At 45.3% G+C, this 22056-nt stretch overlaps 1 protein-coding gene across 1 annotated transcript; it reads left to right on the plus strand.

The window, feature by feature from the left end:
• Positions 1-1958: 1958 nt before the first annotated feature.
• Positions 1959-18665, plus strand: LOC139551833 (whirlin-like). The gene is made up of 8 exons (XM_071363198.1): positions 1959-1976; positions 2604-2816; positions 3444-3665; positions 6408-6479; positions 9268-9811; positions 10023-10189; positions 10740-10862; positions 14057-18665. Exons 1-8 carry the CDS (start codon positions 1959-1961, stop codon positions 14237-14239), a joined length of 1542 nt encoding a protein of 513 aa, XP_071219299.1. The 3' UTR covers positions 14240-18665.
• Positions 18666-22056: the final 3391 nt, after the last annotated feature.

Raw genomic sequence — 22056 nt, forward strand, 5'->3', positions numbered from 1 at the left:
ACGCGATAACGACACGCAGGTTAAAATATCAAAACAAACTCTGAACCAATTACATTTATTACATTTATGGCAATTTGGCTAGCTAGCTTGCACTTGCTAGCTAATTTGTCCTATTTAGTTAGCTTGCTGTTGCTAGCTAATTTGTCCTGGGATATAAACATTGAGTTGGTATTCTACCTGAAATGCACAAGGTCCTCTACTCCGACAATTAATCCACATAATAAAACGGTCAACCGAATCGTTTCTAGTCATCTCTCCTCCTTCCAGGCTTTTTCTTCTCTGGACTTTATATTGCGATTGGCAACTTTCATAAATTAGGTGCATTACCGTCACCGACCTCGTTCGTCTTTCAGTCACCCACGTTCGTATAACCAATGAGGAGATGGCACGTGGGTACTGTGGTGGTTAATTTCTTTACTATCAAATGAGGAGAGACAAACTTATCACACAAGTCAGAGTTATACTTAAACTAAATCTTTAATAGTGAGAGCTTTGCAATAGCAATGGCTTGTCGACGAATCACCGTTTCTGATGATCCGTTGAGAGCGGCAACATAAAGGTTACTGAGATCTTTCATAGCAAAGATCCACCCACTAGTCTACATAACAAACCACAGATGTTTGGAACGAGTCACAAGGGGAGACTTTTTAAATGAGAAAGGAGTATCCCGTAGCCAGATAGCATTCGCTATAAATTATCGTTCAGTTTGGTCCCTAAGACGAGGTTCCAATCCCGTTCCTGGTACTTCATAGCACAAAAACACCAACTCATCCAATGGCATAAATCAATTGTCAACTCCAGATACACCCATCTCATGTAAAACCCCTTCTTAACCACACGCCTTGACAAGCTCACTGAGGGGAGTGAGCCTCTAGGTCATACACTAACCCAGGATAAGTGCACCATCAGAGATGACATACAATGGTTTCAGACACTACCACACACATCCCCCAATGCCAATGGAGGGAGTGACTGGCGCACAGACATTGTGGAGACAAGTAATTGGTTCCCCATTAATTATGCCATCCCTTCACATGGTTTAAGAATAGGTAGACGCATTCACATATGAAGACAATGTTCCCTCCTGTCCTCTTCCCTTTCTGATATTCTGCATAGCACCAGGGACATGTGAAAGACAAGCCTGACCTCTCCCCTCTCTGGGCCCCAGGTGACTGAGCCCCAGCTGAGGGAAGAAGTGCAACTGCCAACACCAGAGTCCGAAGGGATACATTCTAATAACAAGTATATCACATAAGCATATTATGCAGATAAGACATCTTAATTATCTATGTTACCCAACTAATTCTGATTCTTCCGCCACAGTACCTGCTTTTATAAACCAATGAGGAGATGGGAGAGGCAGGACTTGCAGCGCGATCTGCGTCACAAATAGAACTGACTTCTATTTTAGCCCTTGGCAACACAGACGCTCGTTGGCGTGGGTGCAATAATTGAATAATATAGATTTTTAAATGTATTTTGCAACGCTCGCGCACGTGACGCAAACGGTGTAGTCAGCCTGTGAGTCTTAGTTTAACATGGGATACAGGTTAGAACTGGGTCTCAGAGGCTAATCTCTTTAATTATTATCGTTGGCATCATACATGTCCTAACAACCATCAAATAAGTTGTCATTAAGGGATTTATTGTTCTTACACCTTGTAGGTTTGAACTATACTCTCAGGCTGTGTCCCAAATGGCACCATATTCCCTACATAGTGCACTACTTTTGACCAGGGCTCTATGGGGATCAGGGTGCCATTTGGGACACAACCAATGTGCACTTTTCAATAGGATTCTTCAGGTAAATGCTTGTTGTAAGCATAGAGTTAATTAGGATACTGCCTAAGTGTGGCTTCACCTTGGGGTAGGGACTTATATTTGGCAAAGGCTGCAACACCTCACTCCTCCAGACCTGGTGGCTAACACAGACGAATGAGAGTGGTTAAGAGTTTGGGATGAGGAGTCTGGGGCAGGTGGGGGAGGAGGGTGAGTTTCCCCTCTCTCCTTCCTTCCCTCCCTATCCTCTCTCTCTCTCTCACTCTCTCTCCCCATATCTCTCTCTCTCTCTTTCCTCTTTCACTCTCTTCTCTCTCTTCTCTCCTCTCCCTCTCCCCATCTTTTTTTCTCTTTCTCTCTCTTACACATAGCCTTGCGGCTGGTGACTTTGAAGTGATGTCTTTGATTAAGGAGTTAATTAAAGAAAAGCTGCTTGTGAGGAGATACAGAGAGCGAGAGAAAGAGAGATAGGAAGAGAGGGAGAAAGACAGGACAAGGAAGAGCGAGGAGAGAGAGAGAGAGTGTGTGTGTATGTATGAATTCGGGCCCCTCCACGCCAGCTGTGGGTGGGATGGATGGATGGATGATGAGCAATGACAAATGCATGTACATGGTTTCTCTCTCTTTGTTCTTTTTCTGTCCCTTTGTTTCTCATTTCTCATTTCCTGCCTGACACACACCTCCCCCCTCACCTCTGGGTCTCGCCTGTGTCACCTTCCTACTTCTCACCCACATACACACACACACACACACTTTCTCCCTCACCTTGTCCCTTTTCCAACCCTCCTCCTCACTCCATCCTCCTCTCCCCCCTGCCCTTCCAGCCGGTGTTCTATAAGGGTGTGGCGGGCTCCCAGGTGACCCTGTCCAGCCTGGTGAACCAGAGCAGAGCCATGCTGGAGGAACAGGCCCGCCACCTGCTGACGGAGACAGAGAGGCAGACCATGGGCTACTACGTGGAGGAGTACCGAGACGGACACATAGAGGTGGAGCAACTGGTCATGGCCCTGTTTGAATTGCTCAACACACACGCCAAGGTGAGGAGTGATTGTGGAGAGACAGCGTGGGGTGGGTGTGTGTGGGTGGGTGTGTGGGTGGGTATCTTTTGTTTGTATGTGTGTGTGTGCGTGAGTGTGCGTGTTTGTGTTTGAGAGAAAGAGCGCGAGAGCGCAAGAGAGAGAGACTTAGAATTGTGTGTGCATACATGTGTGCAAGTAACAGAGAAAGACAAATTCCGGTGTGTTTTGCGTGTGTTCGTGTGTGTGTGCATGCGTGTGTCCGTTGTTGTGAGGTGCATCGTGTGTTGGGTTCTTGTGTTCCCTCACTCGTAGTGCTTATGGTGATTGCTTGCCTTTTCTCTGTACATCCATCTCTTGAATGGCAAGTTTTGTGAGACTTTCCGTGATTTATGTTAAGGCTTTTGTGGTTGCTCAGACATCTGTTTTTCTCAGTATATTAGAAAGCCACTTGTCTTTCTGTCAATGCCCTTGCCCTGCACCTCATATAAAACAATGATTTATCAAATGTATTGAATTCACAATTGGTAAAGTGCTTTAAACAGTGTTGTTTTGTTGGTCTGCATTCCTCATGGTCTCCTGATGCATGTTATAGCTCCCTATAACTCTAGAACCCTGTCCCCCCCCCCCCCCCAAACCTCCTTTTAGTTCTCCCTGCTATCAGAGGTGCGTGGCCTGGTGACACCCCAGGATCTGGAGCGTTTCGATGGGATGGTGCTGCGCCGCGAGATCCAGGCTTTGAAGGCCCGGCAGGGGGGTGCCAGTGCGGCCGCCCTCCACCCTGACTCCCTCTCCATGGTTTCCTACCCAGATACCCTGGCCTCCTCGTCAGCCAGCTACATGACCTCCACCACCCTCAGCTCAGCACGGGTAGGAAGGCTGGGCCGCAGTGGACTCAAACTGTCTGTCTGGCTCTGTCTCTGGCTGGCTATGTTTGTCTGTCTGTCAGGCTGCCGTGTCCGTCTGGCCGTCTGTCCATCCGTCTGTCTGTATGTCTGTGAGAGTCTGAGTCACTCCTCATTTTTAGGTGTCACTTTTGTCTCGAAGCAGACCGATTTGAAGGTGTCCCTGTTTGATGGGTTGTAGAGGATAGAGCTGTTAGGATGACATATCGCACTTGAAGTGCATGGGGCAAGGACAAGGGTTTCTGCAGGACAGAGGTGCTGTGTCCCAAATGTCACTCTATTCCCTATATAGTACACTACTTTTGACCAGGCCCCTTAAAAAGTAATGCACTAAATATGGAATAGGGTGCCATTTGGGACATAATCAGGGATGAGAGCACTGTACCCCTGCTGAGTTGGAAAGGGCTTAAACCAGGGATCATTAACTAGATCCAGCCGTGGGACGATTTCTTTCTGGAACGGATGGACAGGGGGCCAGAACATAATTACAAATAATTTGTAGACTGCAAATTGACTGAAATATAATTATTTCAAACCTTGCTTACCTTTGTATAATATCACGTCTCTCTATTATGCGTGGGAATACTTGGGAACAGATTTCTTAAATTTAAATCACTTGGAGCTGGTTTTCTGGTGTTTTTACAGTCTTTTATGTCCAACAATGAAAATTCCACGTATTTTTAAAACCCTGGCCTAAACCCTTCACTAGAGATGAAAGAGACATATTTATCTAGAAACTTCCTCCGTTTAACCCCGACTCCCCCCTCCCTTTTCAAACCCCCAGGAAAGACTGCTGTGGTTGATAGATATGATGGAGGTAGGAGTTGTTGCCAATTCTCTTATTTTACATCGATTTGCAGTGATTCTCTGCCTCTAATTTTGAAGTGAATACAGTTTGGAGTGCTTTAGTCTGTATTCATTTGTCAGGTTGCATAAAGACAATGGATATAACTTTTTCTGTTGATGTGACTGTCCTTTGAACATTTCTGTGTATCCCTGTGTGTGTTGTATGTGTGTGGACATATACTTGTGGGGACGTTTTGCCGGTCCCCACCATGAAAAAGGCTATTTCTAGGGAGTTTAGGGTTAAGGTTATAATTAGTTTTAGGAGTTAGGGTTAGGAGTTAGGGTTAGGTGTAGGTGTAGGGTTAGGTTTTGGGGTTAGGGACAATATAATTTTGAATTGTGTGTCCCCCACAAGGTTAGTAAAACAAGACTGTGTGTGTCTGCGTATGTGCGCATGTGAGTGTGCGTGCGTTCGGCATACATGAGCATGCATGCTGGTGTGTGCTTGCATGCATGTGTGTGTATGTGTTTCCCTATTCGCAGTGCATACACACACATTGTTTCTGCAGGAGTAATTACAGACAGTCAGACTAAGCTGCTGCTGGCCTGTCCACTATTGATGTCTCCTTCTGGGGCGCAAACCAGAGAACACTATTAACCAGCTAGCTATGTCACACTCAAACACACACACACTCAAACACACACACAGGCATTCACGTACACACACACACACACACACACACACACACACACACACACACACACACACACACACACACACACACACACACACACACACACACACACACACACACACACACACACACACACACACACACACACACACACCAAGGCATGTGCAAACACACACACAGGCATATGCGCACACACACAGACACACAGACTCAATACACTCTGGACAGTTGCGATAAGCTGCAGCTGTCTTACCATAGTACACCATGGACAAGGCCAGACCTCCAGACCTGTGTGTGTATATGTGTGTGTGTTCGTGTGTGTGCATGTGTATATGTGTTTGTTTGTGTGTGTGCGTGTGCATGTGTGTGGTCTGGACTGTGGCCCAGCTTATAGTTGTTTATGCTTGAGTCACAGTTGAATGCTGCTGCTACTGTTTTGTAGAGATTAGTGAGTCTGGGGGATCACAAACATTGGATTTATCAACTAGACACAAAATGAGGTGTACAGTCACAAACCCAATCACATACACACACACACACTGACAGCTGATCAAATGCGTGTGCACTCACATACACACACACACTCTCTCTCTCTCTCTCTCTGTCACACACGAACACATATAAATAAACAGCTTCCTCTCACCATGCACATGTGCAAGATAGATGGAGGTAAGTACTCCCCGTGGCAATAGTGAGTGTATAATTAGGCTGAATTGGTAGGGTTTTGTTTTGGTACAGGAAGAGTTTAATGAAGGGCACTGCTGCTCTGAACTCACTAACAGTGAACAACATCATGCAGATATCTTTGGTTTCAATTCGTGTGTTTGCACTTTTTGTTGTGTGCCGTGTGTCTGTGCTGAATACCCACCTGTGGTATTGCGTTCCAAGCTTAGAGATTTGAAGGTGCGATATAGAGGTAAAGAGGTGTGTGTTTGTTCTATATCTACCTCCCAAACTTTGAGATTGGAAGGTAGATTTAGAATGATATTGAGTTATTTTTCCTCCCACGGAGAGATGGAACAACTCCTACGAAATGCAATTTGGATCAACATTTGCTTTGGGATAAACAAGCAGCTGTGTTTGTCATCTGTTCACGTACTCTCCCTCGTTCTCCCTCCTCTCTTGCTCTCTCCCTGTCTTTCTTCTCTCTCTCTCCCCTCCGCTCTCTCTTCTCTCTATCCCCTCATGCCCCCCCCCCTCTTTCTCTTTTCCCCTCTCTCTCTCAGAATGACAGTACGGTGGAGAGTAATGGGGGGGATACTCAGGAGAGTCTGGATGCGCTGCCTGACATATCTCTGGTGAGCCTTGCAGTAAGACCCAGACCCACAACCTCATTAAGATGGACAGAGCAGAAGATGGAGGGAGGGATGGAGGGTTAGGGCAAAAAACAACAAGGCTGAGTGAGGGAGAGGAAACAACAGATATGCAGTTTTATATATATACAGTATATGTAACGGGTGCCGTCGGAAGGAAGAGACCAAGGCGCAGCGTTCTTAGAGTTCCACATAATTTAATCACGAAGTGAAACTAAAACAGGACAAAACAATAAAGAATACAACGACCGAACAGCTTCGATGTACAAACTCCCTGCACACAAACAAAGAATAAGATCCCACACAGAAAGAGGGAAAAGGGCAGCCTAAGTATGATCCCCAATCAGAGACAATGATAGACAGCTGTCTCTGATTGGGAACCACACTCAGCCAGAAACAAAGAAATACAAAACCTAGAATTACAGAACATAGAATGCCCACCCAAATCACACCCTGACCAAAACAAAATAGAGACATAAAAAGGATCTCTAAGGTCAGGGAGTGACAGTATACATACAGTACCAGTCAAAAGTTTGGACACACCTACTCATTCAAGGGTTTTTCTTTATATTGACTATTTTCTACATTGTAGAATAATAGGGAAGACATCAGAACTATGAAATAACACATATGGGTGTTAAAGAAATCAAAATATATTTTAGATTTTAGATTCTTCAAAGTAGCCACCCTTTGCCTTGATGTCAGTTTTGCACACTCTTGGCATTCTCTCAACCAGATTCACCTGGAATGCTTTTCCAACAGTCTTGAAGGAGTTCCCACATATGCTGAGCACTTGTTGGTGGCTATTCCTTCACTCTGCGATCCAACTCATCCCAAACCATCTGAATTGGGTTGAGGTCGGGTGATTGTGAAGGTCAGGTCATCTGTTGCAGCACTCCATCACTCCCCTTGGTCAAATGGCCCTTACACAGGCTGGAGGTGTGTTTGGTCATTGTCCTGTTGAAAAACAAATGATAGTCCCACTAAGCACAAACCAAATGTGATGGCGTATCTCTGCAGAATGCTGTGGTAGCCATGCTGGATAAGTATGCCTTGAATTCTAAATAAATCACAGACAGTGTCACCAGCAAAGCACCCCCACACCATTACACCTCCTCCTCCATGCTTCACGGTGGGAACCACACATGCGGAGATCATCCGTTCACCTACTCTGCGTCTCACAAAGACACAGTGGTTGGAACCAAAAATCTCAAATCTGGATTTATCAGACCAAAGGACAGATTTCCACCTGTCTAATGTCTATTGCTCATGTTTCTTGGCCCAAGCAAGTCTCTTCTTATTATTGGTGTCCTTTAGTAGTGATTTCTTTGCAGCAATTCGATCACGAATACCTGATTCATGCAGCCTCCTCTGAACAGTTGATGTTGAGATGTGTCTGTTACCTGAACTCTGTGAAGCATTTATTTGGGCTGCAATTTCTGAGGCTGGTAATTCTAATGAACTTATCCTCTGCAGTAGAGGTAACTCTGGGTCTTCCTTTCCTGTGGCGGTCCTCATGAGAGCCAGTTTCCTCATAGCGCTCGATGGTTTTTGCAACTGCACTTGGAGAAACTTTCAAAGTTGTTGAACTATTCCAGAGTGACTGACTTCATGTCTTAAAGTAATGATGGACTCGGTCTTTTACCAAATAGGGCTATCTTCTGTATACCACCCCTACATTGTCACAACACAACCGATTGGCTCAAATGCATTACGAAGGAAAGAAATTCCACAAATTAACTTTTAACAAGGCACACCTGTTAATTGAAATTAAATCCAGGTGACTACCTCATGAAGCTGGTAGAGAGAATGCCAAGAGTGCAAAGCTGTCATCAAGGCAAAGGGTGGCTACTTTGGAGAATCTCAAATATAAAATACATTTTGATTTGTTTAACACTTTTTTGGTTACTACATGATTCCATATGTGTTATGTCATAGTTCTGATTTCTTCACTATTCTTCTCCAATGTAGAAAATAGTAAAAATAAAGAAAAACCGTGGAATGGGTAGGTAGTGTCCAAACTTTTGACTAGAACTGTATATATATATATTAAACAACATTATATGTGTATATATATACCCTTCATCCCTTTCTTTCTTGTGGAAGAGTCTGTTTACAGACAGATATTAGTTCACACCTTCTTCCTGTTCCTCCTCTTCTTCCTCCTCTTTCTCCTCCCTCCTTACTAAGGAGGAACTAGTTCTCTGTTTGACACCTGAGGTAAAAGCTATAATCACCTACCACGGTTACCAGAGCAACGGTAACCGATGTTGATGGGAGGTTGTGTTGGTTCCAAGGCGATGTAATGTGGGACACAGAAAGCAGAGACTTGAAGAGTCTTAAAAACACTTGAACTCCATTCAGCCAGAACATATTTGTGTTAGTTCTGATTGCTTTCTCTTATCATTTTTTTTTACCAATCACTTCATTCATTCTCTGGCCACTCATGTTGCTGTTTTCGTTGTTCATTTCACCGTTGGTTTTGGTTGGAGGGGAGAGCTTGTTGCCGCGGACTGGGAAGGTGTAGCCTGAGGTTACACAAAGACCATAACTGAGTCCTGGCCTGACTAATTCAGTTGTGGCGTGACAGTTGGTGTTGTGTGTGTGTGTGTGTGTGTGTGTGTGTGTGTGTGTGTGTGTGTGTGTGTGTGTGTGTGTGTGTGTGTGTGTGTGTGTGTGTGTGTGTGTGTGTGGAATGATGAGATGTGCTATGGTATATGAGTGTTTTGTGGGATGAGGGGAATGTGATTTATTTGTTCTCCTCTTACCTTAGGATGAGGTGCACTCCACGTCCGAATCTCCCCCCACCTTCAAACCTCCACCCCCTCCAGGGGTGCAGAGACGCCCCAGCAGACGGGACCAGGTCAAAAAGCTTCCCTCCTCCGAATCCTCCCATTCTGGGCTCTACTTCACCGCCCCCTCCCGTAACCCCCACATTGACCAGAGGGGGGAGCAAGGACCCCCCTCCTCACCCAAGGTCCCCCCCAAAAAGGATCCCTCAGTCCCCCCGAAGAAGGACCCCTCTGCCCCCCCTAAGAAGGAGATGACAACTGCCCAGCTCTCCATGGTCAACAAGCACCCTATAGGCCCCTTCCCCCGAGTCCAGTCCCCTACTAGGACCACCAAGCCTGCCGCCCCCTCTCCATCTCCACCCCCTCCGCCGCCGCTCACTGCCCCATCCGCACCGCCTCCACTTCCCCACAGCCAGGACAAGTCCTCCCCTGGCTCCAACAAACAGCACTTTGTCATGGTGGAGGTCCATAGGCCCAATGCAGAGTCTGATGTCAACGAGGTGCGGTCACTGCCCCAGGCACGAGGTAAGAGGCATGGGGGACAGCCAGGATTACTGAAGGGAGGAGGTTGGAAGTTGGACTCCGAAAACCATGAGAGCTGATTTGGACGCAAAGGATTGGTTACACAAATAAGAGGAAGTGCATGTCTATGTGTACTCATGGGTGTATGTGTTTCTACCTGAGTGTGTCCCTGTGCCAGTCTCTAACCTCCTGCACCCATCCCCCCACCCCCCAGGTGCCAACCTGTCCCAGCTGTCAGACAGTGGACAGACGCTGAGCGAGGACAGCGGCGTGGACATTGGCGAGTCAGGGCGTTTCAGCAAGGAAAGCAGTCCCCGTCCCGCCCGCATACGCCCCCCACGACATCCCCAGGGGGCAGGAGGGGACACCCCCACCAAACCGGTGAGGAGGACACACCAGCGGGAAGAGAGAAGACACAGAGAGAGAAAAGAGGGAGATGGATGGAGGGTTGAATGGATGGATGGGTGGATGAATGGATGGATGGATGATGGATGGGGGGGAGCCGAAAGTGAGGGATGACAAGAGGAGAAATAGAGCCGAGTTGTCTTCTGTCACTGCTCCCTTTGTCTTGGAGCTCGTTCTCAATCCTAACTGTGATTTCTTCTCTCTTTGTGCACATTGTTTTTCTTTCTTTGCTCATTGATTCATTTCTGTGTCCTTTCAATGATTTCTCATCCATTCAATCACATCTCATACTGCAGTAGAGGTCTCTCGTGTCCCCTGCCTGTCCCTTTATGCTTATTGCTGATTGGTGGTTAGGTGGAAGGGAAATTGTTGATTCGTTCCAAACTGAATGGGTGGACCAATAGGTAACAAAGGTGCAAAAGAAAAGTGTACATGGTCAGACCAGGCAGACCAGGCTCTCCAAGGTGAATATTTGAGTAAAAAAGCTGAGTTATGTTATCCACCCTCTCTCTCTGTCTTTTTGCAGCCGGGTCTCTTGGAGCCCACCTCCACACTAGTGAGGGTGGCAAAGAGTGCCAGCACCCTCGGCATCGCCATCGAAGGGGGTGCCAACACTCGCCAGCCCCTGCCACGCATCGTCACCATACAGGTGGGTGTCAAACAGCCTAAAATCCCTCCATCTCAAGTCATCTCCGAAATGACAGTTTGCCAGGCAATCCCCTGCACCTGTCAGAAATGATCCAACCATGGTACTGTTCTGCGACTCTGAGCTCTCATTGGTCCGTGCCGCCTCCTCTTCGAAATGGCTACGCAGCACAGCCTCTGTGAGATCAGTCTGCGTTTACATGCTGGAAGTAGAGAACTCAAACTGAGAGCTTTTATAGGTTTATATCCTTTAGAACACAAATGTGTCACCCTCAGAGAGTGGGGTCACAGCCAGGGTCTGCCATTCAATGGCAATCCTGGAGCAATCAGGGTTAAGTGCCTTGCTCAAGGGCACATCGACAGATGTTTCAACTTGTCGGCTCTGGGATTCAAACTAGCCACCTTTCGGTTACTGACCCAATGCTCTAACCTCTCGAACCACTAGGCTACCTTCCGCTCCACATATGGCACGTTCTGTGTTGGTATGCTAGCGAGAAACTGCTGCAAAGAGGGAGGGGTTTAGCTTCAAATATTGCAGTAGCCATAGCAACAGGGTCGAACATAAGGTAAGGTAAGATGTCTGTTGGGGGCTAGTTCAAGATGGCCCGAAGATATTTTAGGTATCTCGGATTGTTCTGGCAATTCTGACATAGAAACTTCATTGGGAGGAAGGATGTTTTGATCTGCTTTGTACATTTGTTTCACACATTCTTTTTTTTATGATGAAAGTGGCCATTTTAGGCGCTTTTTAGACCTATGCATACCTTCTGTTTGACCCTATGATCTGTGAACTGTACATGAAACAGACAACATCTTGGTGACATTATACTTCTTATGTGCTCTCAAATATGGTGGTGCTCATAAAATGGATCAGAACTTTCCAGCCTCTCTGGAAATGTGATGTACTTGTAGAGTACGTATATTGTTCCTAATAATGTCTTAAAAATCCAAAAATCCAAAATTGTACTCTTGAGATGTTACTATTAATATATTTCATGTTGAATAAATTAATGTGAACATTTTTATTTCTGAATCTAGACATACTACATATGTTAGAACAGTATAATGTCACCAAGATGTTATCTGTATCATGTACAGTTCTCGGATCATAGGGACTTACAGGAGGTAAGGGACTAAAATGGCCACTTTCATCATGATAAATAAAAAAGTGGTACGAATATCAAAAGCAGATCAAACATCCTCCCTCCCAATTAAGTTTATACGTGAAAGTGGCCAGAACAATCTGAGATACCCCAAATGTTATCGGGCTACGCTGGCGTTGGAATCACCCTTTCGCCTTTTACCCTTGCCAGGTGCTTGACATGAATGGACTACTCTAAGAGTACATCAAAAATGTTTTTGACTTGTTCCAAGCACCCTTTCACTTGTTTACGCAAGAAGATACAAGTTGAGCATGTTCTCTCCCTTTACCTGAAAGAGTACATCCACTGAGAGCACTGACCATTATGTGGAATAAAAGTGTTGCCACCTTGGCTGAAGGCCACAGCTATAAGAAGCTGAGGGTAATAACAGTGAGTCTGGCTGTAGCTCTGTTCTGCTCTGATTTGTCTGTGCCTCTATTTATTAGCATAAAGACTGAGGAGAGAGGAGGGCTGGGGAGGGAGCTGTGCTGTTCTCTGGAGTTCAGTGAACCACTGAAAGCCCCAGCTCGAAAGATGCTTTGGTGAGACCGGCGTGAAAGGCTAATGAAAAATAAAAGAGCCACTGATTGCGAGGAGAGCGACAAAGGCTCTTGCTGGGAAATCAGCATATTCAAAATCAAAGAGAGCAAGAGAGGGAGGGGGAGAGAGGGAGGGGTGAGAGATATACAGAGACAGAAGAGAATATGTTATACTGTGTTAATAATAAAGGGGACGCGGACTGAGAAAGGGTGCAGAGAAGAGGAGATAGGGGAGGAAGAGAGAGAGAGAGAGGCGGGCTAGCGACAGACAGGCATGAGTGGGTTTTAATTCCAGGACCGTAGCTCTCCTCATCAACGGCTGTAATGGAAATGCACAGACAAAATGCATGAGCCATGATATATGGACGTGCTCTCCTCTCTTTTGTCTCATCCTCCTTTCTCTTTATTTATGTGCTTTTTTCCCCGCTTTTCACTATCTTAGGAGTTGGGATTCGGCACAAAGTATCCGAGCGTGCTCGCCAACCAGGCTGATTTTCATATCAACGTGGCGCTGCCACGCTCCCCTACTATGACATCACAGTGTCCACAATCAGTCACCGGGGACACGGCCTCATCAGCATCGATATTAGTTGGGGGGGGGGGGGGGGGGGGTCGGATGGTCCAATCATAACCTCTCCCATTCCACTGTAGCTCCAGTGAAGAACCCATGCCATTATCAGCGAGGTTAATATGGGACTGGGCGTTAATTGGCTCGAAATCACCTATAGAACTATGCGTCCCGAATGGCTCCTTGTTTCCTATGTAGTGCACTACCTTTGACCAAAGCACATCCTTGGGACACACACTTTGTCCCGGACTCAGAGCTACAAGCCTTATCAATCACTGTAAACAGGGCTAACATCATACCCTAGCAACATTCCTGAACGATTGCTTACTCACACATATACACATATAGAGTGTTCACCCCCGTTCACAACACCGAAGACGTTTGTTTCATTCAGGATGATACATTTGGGAATCATATCTAGGTCCGTCTGGTGCTCCCCGGGCCCTGTACAGCACTACAATAGTATTTTAGTAGTAACGTTAGTTTTCCTCTTGTAGCTTCAGTCTCCCAGGTCAGCGCAGTCCACGATGTGGTGAACGTTCCAGGCCAGTAGCCCTGTAGAGTGAAGGCGCCGCTGCGGCCACTATCACTCCATACCACGCACCCTGAGCTGCTGCTGCTGCAGTCCCTATCACAGCCATCTCCATGTCGCTCCAGTGGCCGGGGGTAATTGTGGCCGGCTCAGTAAAAAAAGAGAACCAATAATGCTCTAAATAACAGAACGTATAGTGATAATCATGCTGATAATGCATGAGATTTAAGGGACTGGAACTGTGGTGAGAGATGAGATCACAAAGGTCCTTTTGCCTCCTGGTTCGTTAGCAGTTGTAATGGTGACCAATCGCCAACGAGCATTTGACATCTGTTTGTGCTCTCTTTATCACTCATTTTGTTGGTCTTCCTCTCTCTCGCTCTCTCTCTCCTCCCCCAATCTCTTTCTTTCTCTCAGAGGGGCGGTTCGGCGCATAACTGCGGGCAGCTGCGGGTGGGTCAGGTGATCCTGGAGGTGAACGGGATTTCCCTGAGGGGCCGGGAGCACAGGGACGCCGCACGCCTCATCGCAGAGGCCTTCAAGACCAACGAGAGGGACCACGTGGACTTCCTGGTCACTGAGTTCAACGTGGCGCTATAGGAGGAAGTAGAGGAGGTAGAGAGAGACTTGTCATGGAGAAAGAAGGGATGAGGTATAGGCACGGCAGAGGTAGAGAGGAGAGGGGGGCTGTTGGGGCAAAGTGGTATAGGCCTACATACTGTATTTTACATGGGTTCATCTACCAACTACCCTTGGTCCCTCCACCTTAGTATCCTCCAGTTTAATTCAAGCTTTAGCCCACACAACTAGACATGGATACAGTTGCACTCTAAGTTGAGTTGCACCCATGAGATTTCGGTAACACTTTACTTGACAGCCAGTTTCATGACACATTCATAACCATGTCATATGTCATAACAGCTGACATAACGTGTCATAACCTGTCATAATATGGTCATAACACTGTCATGACCCATACAGTTACACATGTTGTGATATATATTGTGTTATTTTATGGCTGGTTATAAGAGTGCCAAAACCCACATTTATTCAATTTAGTTTTTTCCCTGCCCATAAGTTTCCTTTCGTTTGAAAGTGTGTTTCTTAAATCCTTTGTTTTAAAGTAACTTTATGGCACTGTCAAGAAGCATTATGACCATCCTGTGTCACTTTACTTGAACTAAGAAAATACACTTTATGACACTGTCAAGAAGCATTACGACCATCATAATCATATAAGCCAGATAGGCCTATCACGTACATGCCCTTATATCAGTCATCAGTCAAAAAGAGGGTGTCTTGTCCTGCTCCTTCATTCATCCCATTCATCAGCAACAGAGCATTGGGGTAGGTGCATGTCTGACATCAACATGTTTGCAATAACAATGATCATTTAAAAACAAAATATATAAACTCAGCAAAAAAATAAACGTCCTCTCACTGTCAACTGCGTTTATTTTCAGCAAACTTAACATGTGTAAATATTTGTATGAACATAACAAGATTCAACAACTGAGACATAAACTGAACAAGTTCCACAGACATGTGACTAACAGAAATGGAATAATGTGTCCCTGAACAAAGGGGGGGGTCAAAATCAAAAGTAACAGTCAGTATCTGGTGTGGCCACCAGCTGCATTAAGTACTGCAGTGCATCTCCTCCTCATCAACTGCACCAGATTTGCCAGTTCTTGCTGTGAGATGTTACCCCACTCTTCCACCAAGGCACCTGCAAGTTCCCAGACATTTCTGGGGGGGAATGGCCTTAGCCCTCACCCTCCGATCCAACAGGTCCCAGACGTGCTCAATGGGATTGAGATCCGGGCTCTTCGCTGGCCATGGCAGAACACTTACATTCCTGTCTTGCAGAAAATCACATACAGAACGAGCAGTATGGCTGGTGGCCATGCTGGAGGGTCATGTCAGGATGAGCCTACAGGAAGGGTACCACATGAGGGAGGAAGATATCTTCCCTGTAACACACAGCGTTGAGATTGCCTGCAATGACAACAAGCTCAGTCCGATGATGCTTTTACACACCGCCTCAGACCATGACGGACCCTCCACCTCCAAATCGATCCCACTCCAGAGTACAGGCCTCAGTGTAACACTCATTCCTTCGATGATAAACGCAAATCCGACCATCACCCCTGGTGAGACAAAACCGCGACTCGTCAGTGAAGAGCACTTTTTGCCAGTCCTGTCTGGACCAGTGACGGTGGGTTTGTGCCCATAGGCGACGTTGTTGCCGGTGATATCTGGTGAGGACCTGCCTTACAACAGGCCTACAAGCCCTCAGTCCAGCCTCTCTCATTCTATTGCGGACAGTCTGAGCACTGATGGAGGAAGTGTGCGTTCATGGTGTAACTCAGCAGTTGTTGTTGCCATCCTGTACCTGTCCCGCAGGTGTGATGTTCGGATGTACCGGTCCTGTGAAGGTGTTGTTACCCGTGGTCTGCCACTGCGAGGATGATCAGCTGGCTGTCCTGTCTCCCTGTAGCGCTGTCTTAGGCGTCTCACAGTACGGACATTGAAATGTATTGCCCTGGCCACATCTGCAGTCCTCATGCCTCCTTGCAGCATGCCTAAGGCACGTTCACACAGATGAGCAGGGACCCTGGGCATCTTTATTTTTGTGTTTTTCAGAGTCAGTAGAAAGGCCTCTTTAGTGTCCTAAGTTTTCATAACTGTGACCTTAATTGCCTACCGTCTGTAAGCTGTTAGTGTCTTCACGACCGTTCCCCAGGTGCATGTTCATTCATTGTTTATGGTTCATTGAACAAATATGGGAAAAAGTGTTTAAACCCTTTACAATGAAGATCTGTGAAGTTATTTGGATTTTTACGAATTAGTTTTGAAAGACACTGTTCTGAAAAAGGGATGTTTCTTCTTTTGCTGAGTTTACAATATAAACATACTGTTGACACGTAGGCTATGGTGTAATGGAATGTTTTGCCTTGTGTGGTAGGTTATGTGAGTTTTGACACTCTTATGTAGCTGTCATAACCAGCCATAGAATAACGCAATATATGTCAACACAGGTCTAAATATATGTGTCATGACAGTGTTATGACATATTATGACATGGTAATGACCGTGTCATAACATGTTATGGCGCTGGGTGTCAAGTAAAGTGTTACCGAGATTTCTCCCATGGATCATGGACTTCCACCGTCCTTGTGACCTTGGTTTGTGGGATACTCCCTGTAGCAGTCCCTTCTCTTGCCTGTGTGTATCTATATCTCATGTGCTGTCACTCTTTCTGTGTTGGCTAGTGGCTACATTCTGTGGATCTCAATTGGACACTTGGACAGTGAGGCCATCGGCACTAGAGCTCTAGCTGAAGATGTGCTCCTACAGTGGTCAGTCTGCGGTCGGTGTCTACTAATCCATGTCGGTCTGAGAGACAACCGCACACGTTAGAGGCACGGGCTGTGTCCCAAATGGCACCCTATTCCGATATAGTGCGCTACCTTTGACCAGAACCCTATGGGCCCTGGTCAAAAGTAGTGCACCAAATATGGAACAGGGTGGGACGCAGGCTCGCTTTCCTTCCAGCAGAGAGGAAGAGGCAGGGGGAAACACCATTTTCCAATGCCATTTTGTTTTTGTATATGTACAAATGAACAAATGTACATACAACAAAAAAATATATATAAAGATAATCTATGAATTATAAAAACCTAATCTTATATGCTTAAAAAAATAGAATACTTCAAAGTGTAACTGTTAAGTCCCTTAATCGCTCCGCTTTTCTGCAAACATGTCCTCAAGTGAAGAGTAATGGAGATGATTGTGATTTAATTGCCCTCTCTGGCAACGCTAGTGTTTGTGTTTGCGCAGAGGGCTTGCTGGGACCTGTGTCACCTAGTAATTACTATGCCTAAGAAGTGGTAATGAGGCATTGGGGAAAAGGAACTGCTACAGAAGCTCTCTCTGAGACACACTCCCAGAACACACACGTGGACCAGCACACACACGCAGGCATGCCGTCTTACCACACACACACACACACACTCTCTCACACGCACACACATACTCTCTCACACGCACACACACTCTCTCTCACATACACACACAAACACACACACCCACATACATACATACGGGAATGAGGAGGGAGTCATGCCAATCAGAAAGAAGAGAGGAAGGAGGAACAATAGGATTATTTTTTTTCCTCTCTGAGAGAGAGATAGGGAAAGGGGGTGTGCAAGGTAGTGATGGGAAGTTTGTCTCTTTTATTGACTAAGATTTTTTTCAACTCGTTCAGTCAAAAGAACAAATTGTTCGACTCATTTCGTTAATTTGAGTCAGTAATGCCCAGAGCACACAGGACCCTCTAACACCGAGCGATTAACTGAAAAATCGAAAGAGTCATAATTCGACAAGTCTCTTGTTCACATCTCGTTCACCATAGCGGGCTTATTGGAGCTGTCATTTGTGACTGAGACATGTAAACGTGTGCTATAAACAATGTAGATTAGGCATACAAATAAGATTAGCCTATTTCTTCATACATTTGAAATGAGGTGTGGTTGTGGCCGCAACCGGTCTAGATTGTGAAGGACTCTTAAATGACTGCCGTGAGGGTGATAAGCACAATGTCATTCGTGAACTGCAGCCCCCCCCCCAACGATTTGTTCTCGAGTCCGAGTTTGTTGAGCAGAGGCTGTGTATGTTTTGGTTCTACAAATCTGTGTCCATCCTAACATTCAATAATCAATTAATTGCATTCATTATTGCAATCAATTATCAGTTCTAAATATGTTTTTCTTCTTCTCTATACGCTTGATCTATTTCCCTACGCACATGACAGAGAGTTGGGGGTCGGAGCACGTCTCTGGAGCCAGAGACGCTGAGCCGGAGGAGCGTGTATTAAAGGGGAATTTCACCCTGGGGGGAATCTGGGCTTGTTTTCATTATGTCTGCGGCATTTCGAGGACAGTGAGATGTAATTGCCCTGGAGGAAGGCAGGTCAGGGATTCACACGCTGAATGATACAACCAATGAAGACTTCCGGTGTATTGGGGGGGGGGGGGGGGGGGGGGGGGTTGTCCTTTTTCAATAAAAAAACAAGAAGTCTTTCAGCGATATTCCTATCGGCAGATTCATTTCTAAATATACAAGCAGTCACATTTCAACATGAATTTGACGATGGAGCATCTTTTACCTACATGGTGACATTCAACCATACATGTTTCAACCGGAATATAGTGAAGAGGATTCTAAATAAAGAGTTGGATTTAGCTAATGTTAGAAGTCCAGCTACAGCCGATGCCAGCACCAAGAGGGCAGATGACAAATATAGTGCCTAGCTAAGTAAGTTATTTTTCCAGAAAGCCACCTAGCTAGCTAGCTAACTTTAGTTAATCTACTGAAACCCATATTGTGTATTTCTGGCAAACATACTACTGTATTACAGTGGGGGGAAATCTAATTATTTTTCTCTTTGCTAACTTAGCTAGCTATGTAGTAAGCTAACTGTCTCACTAACTAGCTAAGTAAGCTAGCTAAACAACTACCGATAGCCATATACAGTGGGGCAATAAAGTATTTAGTCAGCCACCAATTGTGCAAGTTCTCCCACTTAAAAAGATGAGAGAGGCCTGTAATTTTCATCATAGGTACACTTCAACTATGACAGACAAAATGAGAAAAAAAATCCAGAAAATCACATTGTAGGATTTTTAATGAATTTATTTGCAAATTATGGTGGAAAATAAGTATTTGGTCACCTACAAACAAGCAAGATTTCTGGCTCTCACAGACCTGTAACTTCTTCTTTAAGAGGCTCCTCTGTCCTCCACTCGTTACCTGTATTAATGGCACCTGCTTGAACTTGTTATCAGTATAAAAGACACCTGTCCACAACCTCAAACAGTCACACTCCAAACTCCACTATGGCCAAGACCAAAGAGCTGTCAAAGGACACCAGAAACAAAAATGTAGACCTGCACCAGGCTGGGAAGACTGAATCTGCAATAGGTAAGCAGTTTGGGTTGAAGAAATCAACTGTGGGAGCAATTATTAGGAAATGGAAGACATACAAGACCACTGATAATCTCCCTCGATCTGGGGCTCCACGCAAGATCTCACCCCGTGGGGTCAAAATGATCACAAGAACGGTGAGCAAAAATCCACGAACCACACGGGGGGACCTAGTGAATGACCTGCAGAGAGCTGGGACCAAAGTAACAAAGCCTACCATCAGTAACACACTACGCCGCCAGGGACTCAAATCCTGCAGTGCCAGACGTGTCCCCCTGCTTAAGCCAGTTCATGTCCAGGCCCGTCTGAAGTTTGCTAGAGAGCATTTGGATGATCCAGAAGAAGATTGGGAGAATGTCAGATGAAACCAAAATATAACTTTTTGGTAAAAACTCAACTCGTTGTGTTTGGAGGACAAAGAATGCTGAGTTGCATCCAAAGAACACCATACCTACTGTGAAGCATGGGGGTGGAAACATCATACTTTGGGGCTGTTTTTCTGCAAAGGGACCAGGACGACTGATCCGTGTAAAGGAAAGGATGAATGGGGCCATGTATCGTGAGATTTTGAGTGAAAACCTCCTTCCATCAGCAAGGGCATTGAAGATGAAACGTGGCTGGGTTTTTCAGCATGACAATGATCCCAAACACACCGCCCGGGCAACGAAGGAGTGGCTTCGTAAGAAGCATTTCAAGGTCCTGGAGTGGCCTAGCCAGTCTCCAGATCTCAACCCCATAGAAAATCTTTGGAGGGAGTTGAAAGTCCATGTTGCCCAGCAACAGCCCCAAAACATCACTGCTCTAGAGGAGATCTGCATGGAGGAATGGGCCAAAATACCAGCAACAGTGTGTGAAAACCTTGTGAAGACTTACAGAAAACGTTTGACCTCTGTCATTGCCAACAAATGGTATATAACAAAGTATTGAGATAAACTTTTGTTATTGACCAAATACTTATTTTCCACCATAATTTGCAAATAAATTAATTAAAAATCCTACAATGTGATTTTCTGGATTTTTTGTCTGTCATAGTTGAAGTGTACCTATGATGAAAATTACAGGCCTCTCTCATCTTTTTAAGTGGGAGAACTTGCACAATTGGTGGCTGACTAAATACGTTTTTGCCCCACTGTATATGACTAAAAATAGAAGTGGTTTTACAATCAGAGATCTTTTGTATCTCGATAGATATGTCGTAGATGTGGCCAGCTACTAAACAGCAAGCTACAATGTTAAAGCTAGGTTGACCAGCAAAGGTTAGCGCCTGCTAACTTGTTATGCGCCACGCCTCACATTTTTAACTTGTTAGCAAACGTGTAACATCAGCAACTTGAGATAATTTGACTAGCTAGCTACAGTGCGTACCGTAATTGACGAAGGTTGAAATTGGTTATGATTATGACCTTGGATGCATTTCAATCTCACAGAATTATAGGCATGACGCAAGATAGGATTCCCAACAGATATAAATAACAAGTAATGCATTTCCAGCCAGCTAGCTACATACGTTTACTAGCAAACAGTGAGGAGAAACAATAATACAACAATTTACTGTTGTAAATCTCTCAAACTGAAGCTGGTTTTACTATAAAAATATTTCCCACAGCATGCTTGATAGACATGGCTGTAGGTAGATACTGTCTGCCTACCTACCTAGGCACATTTGTACAGTCTGGTCACTGTAAAATGGTTGAGGGTTATGCCATATTTCTTTCTATTAGGCTAGATCATGATGTAAATGTAATCTCTCTGCATGTGCACATGTATGCATGTTCAACTAGTCTACCCTAATGTTGATGTTATGCTGGCACGGTTCAACTGTTGCTCAAACTGTTCAATAGAGTATAATTATAATTTTTCTGTCTTAAAGACAATACCGTTTGGTGCCTGCACAACTTCCTGGAGTGGATTCTAGATACAGAAACAGAATTAATTTGCCTGCGTGTGTCATTTATAGCAGAACTGTATCCTGTGAACTGTATCCCTCTCGAGCGATTAGACATTATGCTGGATTTCAAGAAGATGACTCACGAGGAGCTGAATGGCAGTTTGATCATGACAACACTCCTCCCACAGTTTTACAAGCATTCCCAGATCTTACTGTGTTTCTTTGGAATGGTCATTTTATCATGACCACCTCTCCCATCATCTGCTGCTCACCAGTTCTCTTAGCTACAGATTGTTACACCAGATAACACCAGTGATTTAACCAAAGATGTTTGGTATCCATTACTGGGACTTACAGGACAGGTAGTGTTTGGTGTAGCACAGAGAAATCAACCTTAGCGGTGCCGTCTTTGTCCCCGATTCGGGGAAACAGGAGTCTCTCAAAATGTTTGTGACCAGTTGCAGGGGGTCAGTTTGAATTTAGAAAATGCTCCGTTATTAAAATAAATACTTTTTTTTGCTCCATCAAGTAATCAAACGAT

Source organism: Salvelinus alpinus, chromosome 24, assembly GCF_045679555.1.
Source record: "Salvelinus alpinus chromosome 24, SLU_Salpinus.1, whole genome shotgun sequence".
Lineage (NCBI taxonomy): Eukaryota > Metazoa > Chordata > Actinopteri > Salmoniformes > Salmonidae > Salvelinus > Salvelinus alpinus.